The sequence below is a fragment of the Phytophthora ramorum genome (assembly GCF_020800215.1).
Source record: "Phytophthora ramorum isolate Pr-102 chromosome Unknown Phyram_PR-102_s0005, whole genome shotgun sequence".
In the NCBI taxonomy this organism is placed as follows: domain Eukaryota; phylum Oomycota; class Peronosporomycetes; order Peronosporales; family Peronosporaceae; genus Phytophthora; species Phytophthora ramorum.
In genome coordinates this window covers 970,319-982,960 of record NW_027150651.1, presented here as the reverse complement: position 1 = coordinate 982,960, position 12,642 = coordinate 970,319, and the positions used below count along the sequence as shown (strand labels likewise).

At 52.0% G+C, this 12,642-nt stretch overlaps 2 protein-coding genes across 2 annotated transcripts; one reads left to right on the top strand and one right to left on the bottom strand.

The window, feature by feature from the left end:
- Positions 1–768: 768 nt before the first annotated feature.
- KRP23_6003 (Callose synthase 7) lies at positions 769–6,894 on the top strand (the record flags this gene model as incomplete). The annotated part of the gene is made up of 1 exon (XM_067891137.1): positions 769–6,894. One exon carries the CDS (start codon positions 769–771, stop codon positions 6,892–6,894), a length of 6,126 nt encoding a protein of 2,041 aa, XP_067745522.1.
- Positions 6,895–7,063: 169 nt separating this feature from the next.
- KRP23_6002 (Kinase D-interacting substrate of 220 kDa) lies at positions 7,064–11,901 on the bottom strand (the record flags this gene model as incomplete). Its single annotated transcript, XM_067891136.1, has 9 exons — positions 7,064–8,429; positions 8,502–10,093; positions 10,192–10,275; positions 10,350–10,448; positions 10,535–10,633; positions 10,722–10,826; positions 10,896–10,994; positions 11,056–11,157; positions 11,239–11,901. 9 exons carry the CDS (start codon positions 11,899–11,901, stop codon positions 7,064–7,066), a joined length of 4,209 nt encoding a protein of 1,402 aa, XP_067745521.1.
- Between the last annotated feature and the right edge of the window lie 741 nt (positions 11,902–12,642).

Below are 12,642 nucleotides of genomic sequence, written 5' to 3'. Positions count from 1 at the left end.
GGCGTAATAATTGTCTCAGCGAGTGGCATACAAAAATCCTGTTGCTCGACACTTGGCTACACTTTTTTCAATCGTCCATCAAAAAATGCCCGCGTCGGAGCAACGCTGCGCTCCTCAGTAGTGAGGTCCCATGATAAATAGCTGCTGCCCTCCGCTATTCTCCAGAGAGTGTGTTGTCGTATGGCCAGCGACCACCACATGTGCGGCCGTTTTCTCTCTGCCCAGCCTACACTTGACTGCGTGGGATAAACTCTCAAAGCTGAAAAGACCGGCTATACTTGTGGCGGCCCGAGGCGTAACGGATGACGCTCACACACCGAAGCGCCTTTCACCGCGCCAGAAGTGCCAGCATCAACGCCGCACTCAGCTGGCGCTGGCGTATGATCTTGCGGCGCGGCCTGGGGCTTCGGAACCGCTCCCGACCAGTCTCTGCATGCCAGCAGGAAGCAAAGTAGTATTCCCAGAAAAATAGTACTTTAAATAGTGCTAGAATCCAGTTCCATACTGGATTCTGAAGCAATTGACTCGATTAAGTACGATAGTACTTCGAGAGTAGAACTGAACTGGCTTGTTCTTGTAGCGATCCGAAACTTCTCGTTCACTTGATTCCAGTATGCAGCAGCTCGCTCAGGGTGTAGGGGAGTCGTTTCTGGCCGAGGTCCGCGCAGCCCAATTCTCTCCCCTCATTTACCTATCGTCTCGCTCGAGCGCGCTCACAAGGGGGCGGCGTTAGAACCTTGTCGTGCAGCTCGAGAGACGCCTGAAAGGATGAACCGCCGCGGCCTAGGCAACGGCAACGGCAGCAACAGCGAGCGCGAGGGCAGCTCCGTGGGGATCATGACGGAGGCGCTGGAGATGCAGCGCCAGATGTGCGACGAGGCCATGGGCCTCGTGAACGCCGGCGTGGCCATGCAGAACGCGACGCCCCCCAACGTGGCCGAGGCCGAGCGCAAGCTCACGCGCGCCGTGGACATCATGGAGCAGGCCCTGAGCATCCGCTACCGCTCGGCGGACGAGAAGGACGCGGCCGACCGCCTCAACAACAAGATGATGCGCTACGTGAAGATGATCAAGAGCCAGCGAGCCAAGAGCGTTGGCGGCAGCGGCCCCAAGGGGCGCAACCTCATCAAGCACAACATCCTCGAGATGGAGCGCCTGCCGGAGGTGTACGCACCCGTGCTGCAACTGCTCAACAACTCGAACCAAGTCGGGGACATTTGCGAGACGCTTAAGCGCGCGTTCGGCTTCCAGGAGAGCAGCATACTCAACCAGAAGGAGCACCTGCTGCTGCTGCTCACCAACTTCAAGGAGCAGAGCGGCCAGGACGACGGCAAAAAGAAGAAGAAGAAGAAGGACGACACGGAGACGATCGACGACTATTTGCGGCAGCGTGACCCGCAGCTTGAGCTGGACCTGGCTAGCAAGGGCATTGCGCGACTGCACGCACGCGTGTTCGCCAACTACAAGAAGTGGTGCAAGTATGTGTCACAGAAGCCCAAGTTCTCGAACGACCCGCTCGTCGATGTTTCGCTGTTTTTCCTCATCTGGGGCGAAGCCGCCAACTTCCGACAGATGCCCGAGTGCCTGTGCTTCCTGCTGCACACAATGCTACCCAAGGTGAACAGCGGCGGCAACGAGGAGCCCGGCACGTTCCTCGCCAACACGATCCGCCCCATGTACGCCGAGTTGCGTCGCGATAACGACAAGAAGACGAGCAAGGGCGCGCGCGCCGCTCACCGCGACATTCGCAACTACGATGACTTCAACGAGTTCTTCTGGACCAAGAAGAGCCTCAAGTACGACTACACCACTATTGGCGAGGCATTCGCCAATTACGACAAGAAGGGACGCCCGAAGATTGTCAAGAAGACGTACAACGAGACGAGAAGCTGGATGCGCGCCATCATTTCGTTCCGACGCATCTTCTTTATGAACTGTGCGCTGTTCCTGGCCACGTTAGGTTTCTCGATCGATATGGTGCTGTTCTGCCCTGACTCGACTATTATGTACGGTCAGGACGTGCAACCGTCTTCTGCCACGGACGTTCTGACCATCTTGGGCAAGAAGTACGCGGCGTCAACGGACTCTTCATCAGTGGAAAACACGGACGATTCTCTTTCCAGTGACATCAATACGGACAGTGGCGCTGGTTCGCAGTGTTTGTACGCCAAGCTAGCGACATGCCTGGGCGTGGATTACTTTTCGTCAGCTTCGGATACTTTCGGCACGCTGCCTCAGGATTTCAAGGAGCTTCTGGAAATTGTGCCTTTTACTGACTGTGTTGAAAAGCAAGTGGGTCGATGCTCGTGCTACCATGACCTTATCGATACATGCTTTACCGACACGGGCGACGCAGACGAGGTGTCGACCGCTGGATCAGTGGCGTCGCTCACGTACGACCAGAGCCTGTGTGCCCCCACGTGGCTAGCACAGGTCAACAGCATCCTGGACGATGAAGGTGACGGTCTACTCAACTGTGGTAGCTGCCAGATCGACATCACAAGTCTCATTAAGAAGCCGACCCGTATCATGACGCTTCTTCAGGGTTTAATCGACTTCAGTCGTGATGACAAAGGAGTCATGGCCCTGCTTGGTGGCGCGGCCATGATTGGTCTCGTGTGCGTGTGCGAGCTTCAGAACCGCTTCTTCTCTGGTATTGGTATGGGTTTCGTCGGCCGCTCAATGCCTGTGCCAATGAAGACTTACTGCCGCTACACGTGCTTCTGGATCGTATTGTACATCTGTAAGCTCACGTTCGATTACCAGTTTGTTGTCAAGACTTTGGTTGAAACGACGCTGTTCGTCTACTCGGCGAACTCGACCGACTACCTGAAGTACTCGCATTTCATGCTGCAGTTCACGTACCACAACGTTGTGTACATACTGTTTTTATGGATACCGGCCTGGATGGTATTCCTGTACGACGCACAGATCTTCTACTCGGTTCTGTCAGTCATCTACGGTTCGTTCGCTGGCTTCAACCTGCGTATTGGTGAGCTTCGCTCGTTCCGCATTCTTCGTTTGACGTTCAAGTCTATACCTGGCGTGTTCAACCACAAACTTGTGCCGAACATTGTCGAGGAGAAGGCCAAGAAGAAAAAAAAGAAAAACAAAAAGAACAAAAACGACAAGGACGAGATGGCCATGCCACTTCGCCGCTTCGAGCGTATTTCAATGTCTCAGGGTGCCAAGCCGTTGACCGTGAAGACGCAGAAGTACTCGAGTCTGTTGGAGCAGCGTGATGACGAAGATGTGTATAGTGAGATGAAAACTCCGAACGGCACGGATGAAGACATGTCGTCGCAGTCGAGCCGCTCCTCGAACATTGGCTCTATCACGGGTGTGTCTGGAGCCGAGTTTGAACGCACAATCCCGTTCGCCATGGCGTGGAACCGTTGCCTCACTAGTCTGCGTGAAGCAGATGTGATCAGCGACCGCGAGCTGAACGTTCTGAGCTATTTGATCGATTCTAAGGATACAGTTGGTCGTAAGCTGTACCCGCCGGCGTTCTTGACGGCTGGAAAGTTGGACGAGTCGATTGATATCGTCCTAGAGTGCTCCGCGTTGTACGAGAAGTTGAAAACCGACAAGAAGAAAAAGGACAAGACTCTTCAAAAGATCGAGACGACTATGCGTGAGCGTCTGACGAAGGACGACCTGCGCGTGGAGTCTATTCTCGGATCCTACAAGTTCTCTTCACAAGTTCTGCGTATTCTTCTGGGCGAGGAGCACAAGGAGCTAGACGACTGCTATAACTTCATCGAGGAAATGGCGTCGCACCAGCAGATCCTGAAGGGCTTAAAGCTGGACAACCTATACATGTGCCGCGCAACAGCTGCTGAACTGATGAAGGCAATTTTGGAAGTGCCAAAGAAGTCGACAGAGACTAGCATCAAGTTCCAACGCGCGCTTTACAAAGTCATCGATTCGGTCGAGTCGGTGATTAACTGCCTCAAGATGGTCCTCGGAAAACAAGAAAACTTGGTGCAGATGCTGAACGACACGCCACTGAAGCCGAACTCGTTTTTCTTCCCTGGCGATTCTCAGCACTATGCGAGCCTTCAGCTTCAGAAAATCGTGAACGATGAGGCTGCTCTCGATATTGTGTCGCGTGCGTACCAGTTGCTAACGGTGGACAACTTTGATGCCGAGCCTCGCTCGGAAGAGGGACGTCGCCGCTTGCGTTTCTTTGCCAACTCGCTGTTCATGGACATGCCGGAAGCGAAGCCTATCCGTAAAATCCGTTCGCTGACGGTTTCGACACCATACTACAACGAAATTGTTATGTACTCGATCAAGGATTTGACGGCACAGAATGACGACTGCATCAAGCTGTTGTACTATCTGCAAACCATCTATCCATTCGAGTGGGAAAACTTGCTGGAGCGCATTCCGGCCAAGGACATGAACGAAGCGCTTAAGAAGAACCCGGAGGAGGTTCAGCTGTGGGCCAGCTACCGTGGTCAGACTCTGGCGCGTACTGCACGCGGTATGATGTACAACGAAGAAGCTATTCGCTTCCTTCACTGGCTGGAAATTGGCGAAAACGAGCCGATGCACCAAGTGACGTGCTCGTGCAACAAGTGTTGCAAGTTGAACGAAATGGTTGCCCTGAAGTTTAATTACGTTTGCACGTGCCAGATCTACGGTAAGCAGAAGGATGAGCAGAAGCAGCAAGCTCAGGATATCGATTTTTTGCTGCGCAAGCACCCGAACCTTCGTGTTGCTTATGTGGACGGACCAAAGAAGGTGAAAGATGGCCCGCCAAAGTTCTTTTCGGTGTTAATCCGGGCTCTGGACGATAAAATTGTTGAAATTTACCGAGTGGAGCTGCCGGGTAATCCGATCCTTGGTGAAGGTAAGCCTGAGAACCAGAATCACGCTATTATCTTCTCGCGCGGTGAGCTACTGCAGTGTATCGATATGAATCAAGACGGATACCTTGAGGAGGCTCTCAAGATGCCGAACCTGCTGTCGACAATGGATAGTGGCACGGAGAAACGCCCTTTGACAATTATTGGTTTCCGTGAGCACGTGTTCACGGGCGGTGTGTCGAACCTGGCCAGCTTCATGTCGATCCAAGAACTGTCGTTCGTATCGCTTGGCCAGCGTATGCTTGCCCTTTTCCATGTGCGTCAGCACTACGGTCACCCCGATATCTTCGACAAGCTCTTTGCCATGAGTTGTGGTGGTACTGCCAAGGCTTCCAAGGGTGTGAACCTTTCGGAAGATATTTTTGCTGGTTTTAACTCTACTCTACGCGGTGGCCGTACTTCTCACGAGGAGTTCATCCAGGTCGGCAAGGGTCGCGATGTTGGTATGCAGCAGTTGGCTCTGTTCGAGGCGAAGCTGTCGTCGGGTGCTGGTGAAGCAGTTATTTCCCGTGATGCGATGCGTATGGCATCTCGTCTGGATTTCTTCCGTCTTAACTCGTGGTTCTACGGTAACTTGGGTTGGTACTTCACGCAGACGATGACGGTGGTGGGTGTGTACTTCTTCATCTACGGCAAGGTGTACATGGCTCTGAGTGGCATGGACAGCTACTTCCTTGAGAAGGGTGGACTGGGTATTGCCGGTACGCTTAATACGTCATGGGCGTTCCAGTTCGGTTTCTTGTTGGTGGTGCCTGTTATTGCCGTTGTTGGTGTGGAGCAGGGTTTCCGTCATGGTTTTACCTATTTGCTGTGGAACATCATGACTCTTGGTCCGATCTTCTTCACGTTCCAGATGGGTACGCGTATGCACTACTTCGACCGCACGCTGATTCACGGTGGTGCTAAGTACCGTGCGACGGGTCGTGGTTTCACGATCAAACACGAGAAGTTTGCGGAGCTCTACCGCTTCTACGCATTCAGCCACTTCTACCGTGGTGTTGAGCTGCTTTTCCTGCTGTTGATGTTCTACGCCTATGGCACGTTTTCATGGTGCAACTGCTCGTGGCGTCTGGATGCTGACTATTACAACAATGTCGAGCCGACTGATCTCGAGTGGCGGACTCGTTGCTACGATGATCACTACCAGTCGTGTGTTTTGCCGACCAACCAAAACTACGGCGTTATGTCGTACTCCCTGTGGATCATTGCGGCGACCTGGATGTGGGCGCCGTTCTTCTTTAACCCGAGTGGTCTGGACTGGGACAAGATCATTGAGGACTACAACGACTGGCAGAACTGGTTGAAGACGACAAACGACTCGGCTGATAGTTGGTTTGGCTGGTGGTCGAATGAGCAGGAATACCTGGAGCACACAACTGGCGGTGCTCGCTTCATTACTGGCGTGCGCAAGCTCCGGTTCCTGTTGATCGCTGTCGGCATGTACCTCAACATGATGTACAACGCGTACTTCGAGAGACCAAACAGGATCATCACATCTGACGACGATATGCTGACGTACGCTCTGTCTGGCCTCGTCATTGTGATCCTCCTGCTGTTGATTTGCTGCGGTTACATCGCCAGTCGCGTGACCAAGAAGATGTCGATGAAGCAACGCAAGCTGCGCAAGATCAAATTCTTGTTGTCGTGCTGCTGCTTCTTTATCTCCATGCTGAGCCTCACGGTGTTGTCTATCGGCAACCTATTCACTATCTTCGTTCTGCTGTTCGTGGCGGTCTACTGGTTCATGCAGATTTGCATCCTGCGGCTGCAATACCACCACATCGTGGTGCGTGCGCTGGCGCGCGCCTTCGACCGCGCAGTTGGCTGGATTGTGTTTGGGCCCATTATGATCGTGTCGATGTTCCTGCCATTCATCTCCTCCTTCCAACAGCGTGTCATGTTCAACAACGCCTTCACCTCGGGTCTCGAGGTATCGAAGCTCTTCGCGCACGACGTGGCACCGGCACAGGTTGTCAAGGTCAAGCGTGTTTCGAAGAAGAAGAAAAGCCGCGACGACTAAGCGAAACCATTTGCTAGGACTTCTCTGTTGAGTTGATCGGTCAGCCAGTCTTGCTATTTTGTATCTTCATAGAAAACAAAACATTTTGTTCTCGACTGCTTTCAACGCGTCTTCTGTTCTCTACATGAAATGCGAAGATTAGATAAGGGTGGCTAGTGATCAACTTCTTCTAACCTTGCATTCGGGTGAGGTCCGGGGTTGAAACAACATGACGCATGCCAACGAGCTCTGCAGCCGAACGACTGTTCATCCCACTGTGAGGACTCACGACATTCCTTTGGGCGAATGGAGCAAAGCTGCCCGACGCACTCAAAGGAGATCGAGCGTTGTTGACGTGAGGTGGAGAGCCAATCTTGAGTTTGTCCAGAATCTCGGAAAACTTCTGTGTGTCCGGCTGGAAGCGCTTCAGATCCAATTTTCGCCGAGAGTCTCCTGCCCCATTCGTTTTCCGAGGACCTGAACTCGAACCACTCCCACTATACTTGAGCTCTATGGAAGACCGCGAGCGCACGGTGGGCATCGTCAATTCTTGCGAAGGTGACGAAGTGTCGCTGCCAAAATCGTCATCTTCTCTAAAATCTCCAGATAGTGGCTCGGTATCACTTTCAAGAGATGACATCGTGTTACTCCTGCGGCGGGCTCCGTTTTCGTCTTCTTCGGCCGACAGACGCGAGCTTCGACTACCTGAGTCACTCTTTGGAGCAGCGGTTACCACGTTGGATGCACCAGCTGTCATCTCTCGCATGCGCATCACGTCAAACTCTTCGGCATCAACTTCATTGTCAATTTCAATCGCCATTGCGCTTTCAGTATTTCCTCGCGACATCTGGGTAGCCAGGCTCTGGATGGCATCTTCTATCGCGTGCATCCACTGCTCCTGACGCCCCCACGTGTCTGTAAGCACAATAAAATTCTTGTATCCCTTTGACGAAAACTGCAACCCGTGTGCACCACTTCCGGGGCCTTCTGTCACGCCGAAGCTGTACCACTTGCGAACGGATGTGGGGATAACCCACTTCATACGGTTTGTCCAGTTGGCGCTTTGAAGCGTATCACAGTACCAGAGCTTATCGCATACTTGGCACAGCCCAAAGAATGTGATGGTAAACGTGAGGGCATGGAATGGCATTGGCACTGGGAACTGGATAAATGAGCTCACACGCGTGGGTTCCGGTATAGGAATATGATCGTGAATCTTGTCCTTCTTGTACATGAATCCAGTGATGAACTCGTCCGTATACGTGACCTTGCAGTAGTGGCTTGCTGCGCCAGAGAAAATGGTCTCCAAATAGCCTGTGTATTCGTCCACATCTGCATTGGTGAGCGTGGCCGACACGTATTCGACTGCACTCTGCTTCAGCTTTAAACACCCATGACAGAGCGGCGCGTTACGCTCACCGAGCGGCAGCATCTCGACACGGTTCTGCTCGGCAAGAGTTTGCTCGAACTTTACCCACTTTTGGTGCTGTGATGTATACTGCCGCACGACATCTTGACACGTTATCGCAACTGATCCGCTTCTGCAATTCGGGGTGCTGCAGCAATAGAAACGTTTTTGTTAGTGCACGCACGGGAATCTCAATATACCACACACAGTAGGTACGTACTTGGTCAGTGTGAAGATACTGTTTGCAATAGTGGTCATGTGACCCTTGTACTGTACGTGCTCTTCGTATGCACGGATGACAAAATCCAAAATGTTAGCCCCTTCGATGAAGAGGCTATTCAGCAAGGGCGACGAAGGCAACCGCTTTTGATCAGGATCCAACAAAACAAACCGAATGACGTCCGTAAGTTCGTGATGCAGCATGCTGTTGCTGGGGTGCGATCCATAGCACGCCAGCAAGCATGGCATTAAACCAAAATTGGCCAAGAAGTAATCAACATCTCCACTTTGCAACAGAACGCAGCGCTTGAGAAATGTGATAATGTGCAGAAGAGCAGACCCTTTGGTATTAACCGCCTTGATACTTCCTGGATTATAAGAAGTTGACATTGTGCGAAGCTCGTTGACGTCCGACGTCACCACCGCTCGACACAGTTTCACAAATTTCTCCACGCGCGGGATTAAGGCACTCAGTACCGACACATAGACCGTTTTCAAAAGACCTTCGATACCTGTGACATCGCGCTTCTTCTTGTGATACCCCAATGTTCCCATCAGCATCATGACAATCGACAGAGAGCCACCTTCACGGACAACGAGAGACTTACACCCTTGAGTACACTGACGGCAAACCTCCGCAAACCCCAAATCAATCAGTGTACCAAACGAAACATCCGACGTATTGAGCAGAAAAATGAGCAGCGACTTGAAAAGTTCGTTGTGATGGAGAGGGAAGTGCTGATCCGTGATCAATGGCAGGAAATGATCTGTGTTCTCAACAAAAGTGGCCACATTGTTCATGATATAGACCGACGGTGGATAAATGATGTAGTTTATCAGCGAACAAATGTTTTCAACGGAGTCTCGCTGAAACGCTGTCCCCACACCCCAGCCAAGCGTCCGTTGCCAAGAGTACAGACGAGCAAACAAACAGTCGAATATCCCGCTCTTCTGCACGTTCAATTGGCCTGCCTCAGACATGTCTGAGTACAATAACCATACGACTGTATCACGAATGGAATCCAGACCAATATGGCAGACCAGCCAAGGTACAATAAACCTTCCTTCGTCCGCCAGGAAACGCCACATGAGCTCTCCAAGGCTCTGGTTCACGATGAAATGGTTGACAACCTTGCAGAAAAGGACCAATAACACATCATCTAACGGTTCTGCGGTGCACACGAAGTTAAAAAGTACTTTCAGGTACCCCGATGAAACCTCGACATCGAACCCATCAGAAATACTTAACGTCCACCCCGCACCACCAGGCTTGTAACCTTTCTGGAAAATTTTAGGCGAGTACCACAGCGCAACCTCGCTGCAAAAATGCTGGACCGTGTACTTCCCGTAATTAGGATCTTCGGTTGGGTCGGATTCGGAAGATGACACGGGAACCGTAAGCAGGTGAAACACTTCATAAATAATCCGAGGCTGCTCGAGCCAGATACTGGACTTGTGCTCTCGTATCATCTCTCGGTACAAAATGTCGACTGACATTTGGCTGCTTTTGGCAATCTTCAGCAAATCGCGAAGCGTTGAGTTTGCTTTGGCAACAGTTTCTTCAATCTTGCGTCGATGGTTCTTTACGGACTCCTAGCATTTGAAAAGGGATTGCAAATAAATGCGCGTTAGAAGCAGTCTTCCGGATAAATCAGTTTGGAGAGACCGTGAGTCCGACGCTGGTCACTCACACTTTCAGCTTGTTCACGCAAGAAATCTTCAATATCAGTGTGCCCAGTCATGCGAGCCAAATGTTCTGCTGTGTTGCCATCTCGCTAAACGTCAACGTATTCAATCCTGTAAGTGTTGATACGCTGTGAAGAAAACGAAAGCATATCCATCTACTTACGTCTTTTGCGACCAGACTGGCGCCGGCGTCCACAAGCACCTTTACACAACCGAGGTTTCCGGCGCGGGCAGCTTCCATCAAGGCCGTAGTAGAATTTGGCTGAGCAAAATACGACACAGGAAGTCAACAGATCATGCACGAGTCAAAAACTGCGGAGGCTAAAGACTACAAATTGATCACCGTACACTTAAAGTCTCGATCTCTGCCCCTCCTTGCAACAAAATCGAGCAGCATTCCTCAAGGCCACCTCGAGCAGCGATGTGAAGGGCAGTAGTTCCACGGCTCTGTACAGTAACACGAAACGTTACGACCACATTATCGGTAAACAACCATTTTTCTCACCAAGTACCACGAAACGATACATGTACGTACTCGGTTTCTGGACAAGTTGATTCTCGCTCCCTTTTTGACCAGCAGCCTCACACATGCCGCGCGTCCATCACGAGCTGCAACCATCAACGCGGTCATACCATGCACCTAAAATAGTGTTTCGTTAGCCTTTCGCAGCAGTCAACAGTGCTGTGGCAAATAACATAAAGTTCTTACATCTTCCAAGTCGAGACTTGCACCAAACATCAGCAGCGCTCGTGCCGCCTCTACGTTTCCGACTGAGCAAGCCATCATAAGAGGGGACACACCCGTTGGCTAGAAAAATCGTATCAGCACAATTCCTACTTATCAATCAAATTCATGACAGCAAAGCTACCTTCTGTTCATCCAGCGATACCCCGAGACTGTGCAAAATCTCAATGCAGTCCACATGTCCGTTTTCAGCAGCATCACAAAGCGCCACCGCCTTTGGAATATTCTGTCATCAAAGCAAAGAAAAACGCAAAATCAGCATTACCACACAGAAATCACATTTCGAAACGACTGTTCTGCTACTCACATTGACCACGTCTCCTGTCGTGTCGATCTCGAGCAAGTGCTTCAGCAGTTCCATATCTCCAGCCCGTGCTGCAGTCTGGACGCCAAAATACACGTCATCAGGCACAACATATCTGCACGCCTGCTCTCTCCACAGCAGCTCGATTGAGACCCTCGACGGCTTATCCGCCAACAATTGGTCCGCGTGATACTTGGCCAGCAGCACAATAGGGATCGACACTGACTGACGCCCCGACGAGTGGAAGCCGTCGAACAGAGACTGGATCGCGTGTTTGTTGTCCACCCTCTCAATGAAAACAATACCTGTCACACCCACAGCCAGCAGACGCCGCACAATGTCCGGGAAGTGGACGCGGCCCCCTCGCTCGACCACCGCGATGTTCCCCAGCAGCGCTGCCTTGTTCCGCAGCTCTCCATCAGCTTTCGGAGGGTTCGTGAACACCACAGTGCCCGTGACCACGCGCGGCACGCGGTCGTAGCGGTAGCTAGAAGGTTCTGCGAAGTGGAAGCTGGTAGAGGTCACCTGCACGCTGTTCTGCGAGTGGAGATTGGCGTCAATGTCCTCGGCAGGCGACACGGGCGGCTGCTTGGGGCTGCACTGCCAGCACACGAAGGGCACGCCGTCACTGCGCGAGCCATTGGTCGTGGACTGCTCGTTACCCATGCTCCGATGCCCCCGTGGCGGCTAATGCAGAATGCGGAAGGGAAACCAAAAGACAGGAGTGATGGTCACTCGGTCAGCCACTGAGTTCCTCTAAGGCGGTTAGAGGCGTAGGAGACGCGCTCGCGAGGTGCTCGGAGACGGAGTCGGTGGGCAGGCGGCGCGGAGGGCTGGTGCGCGATGAGAGGTGGTGGTGGGTTTGAAACCCAGCGTTTCCTTGGGGTGGTTGCCTGAGTTCTTTTTTTTAGACTTGAAGATTCCTACAACGGCAGTTGAAGCAATTTACTTTAGTTTTGTATGCAGGTGCTGGCATGGGACGGCCAGCCGTTTACCGATCGGGAAAAACTGAGTTTTCACTGCAGCTGCAATAGGCAACACCGGCACACTTGCTTGCCTGCGCTGTACGCGACTCAATGGGGTAGCTGCTCACTGAGTAGTGCCCAAGGAAGTGTTACATGTACGCCATTCAGCAATTTCACATCAGAAAAATGGACCGCCTTAAATAGAGGCGACGTGCTCTGGTGTTTGCAGCAATCGGACTTCGGACAACATCGCACTATACATATGCACAGGGCTGCTACGGGCAGTCCAGCAGGCCCACAGATGAAGAGCTCGGGGCATTGCTGCAATGAAGTAGCTGATCTGACTAAGTCATCACCGTTAATAACTCACTTGCCGTTGTAAACATTACCTCAACTTCCTACTGGGACTTTTCTTTTGGGACTTTTCCACAACAACCTTTTT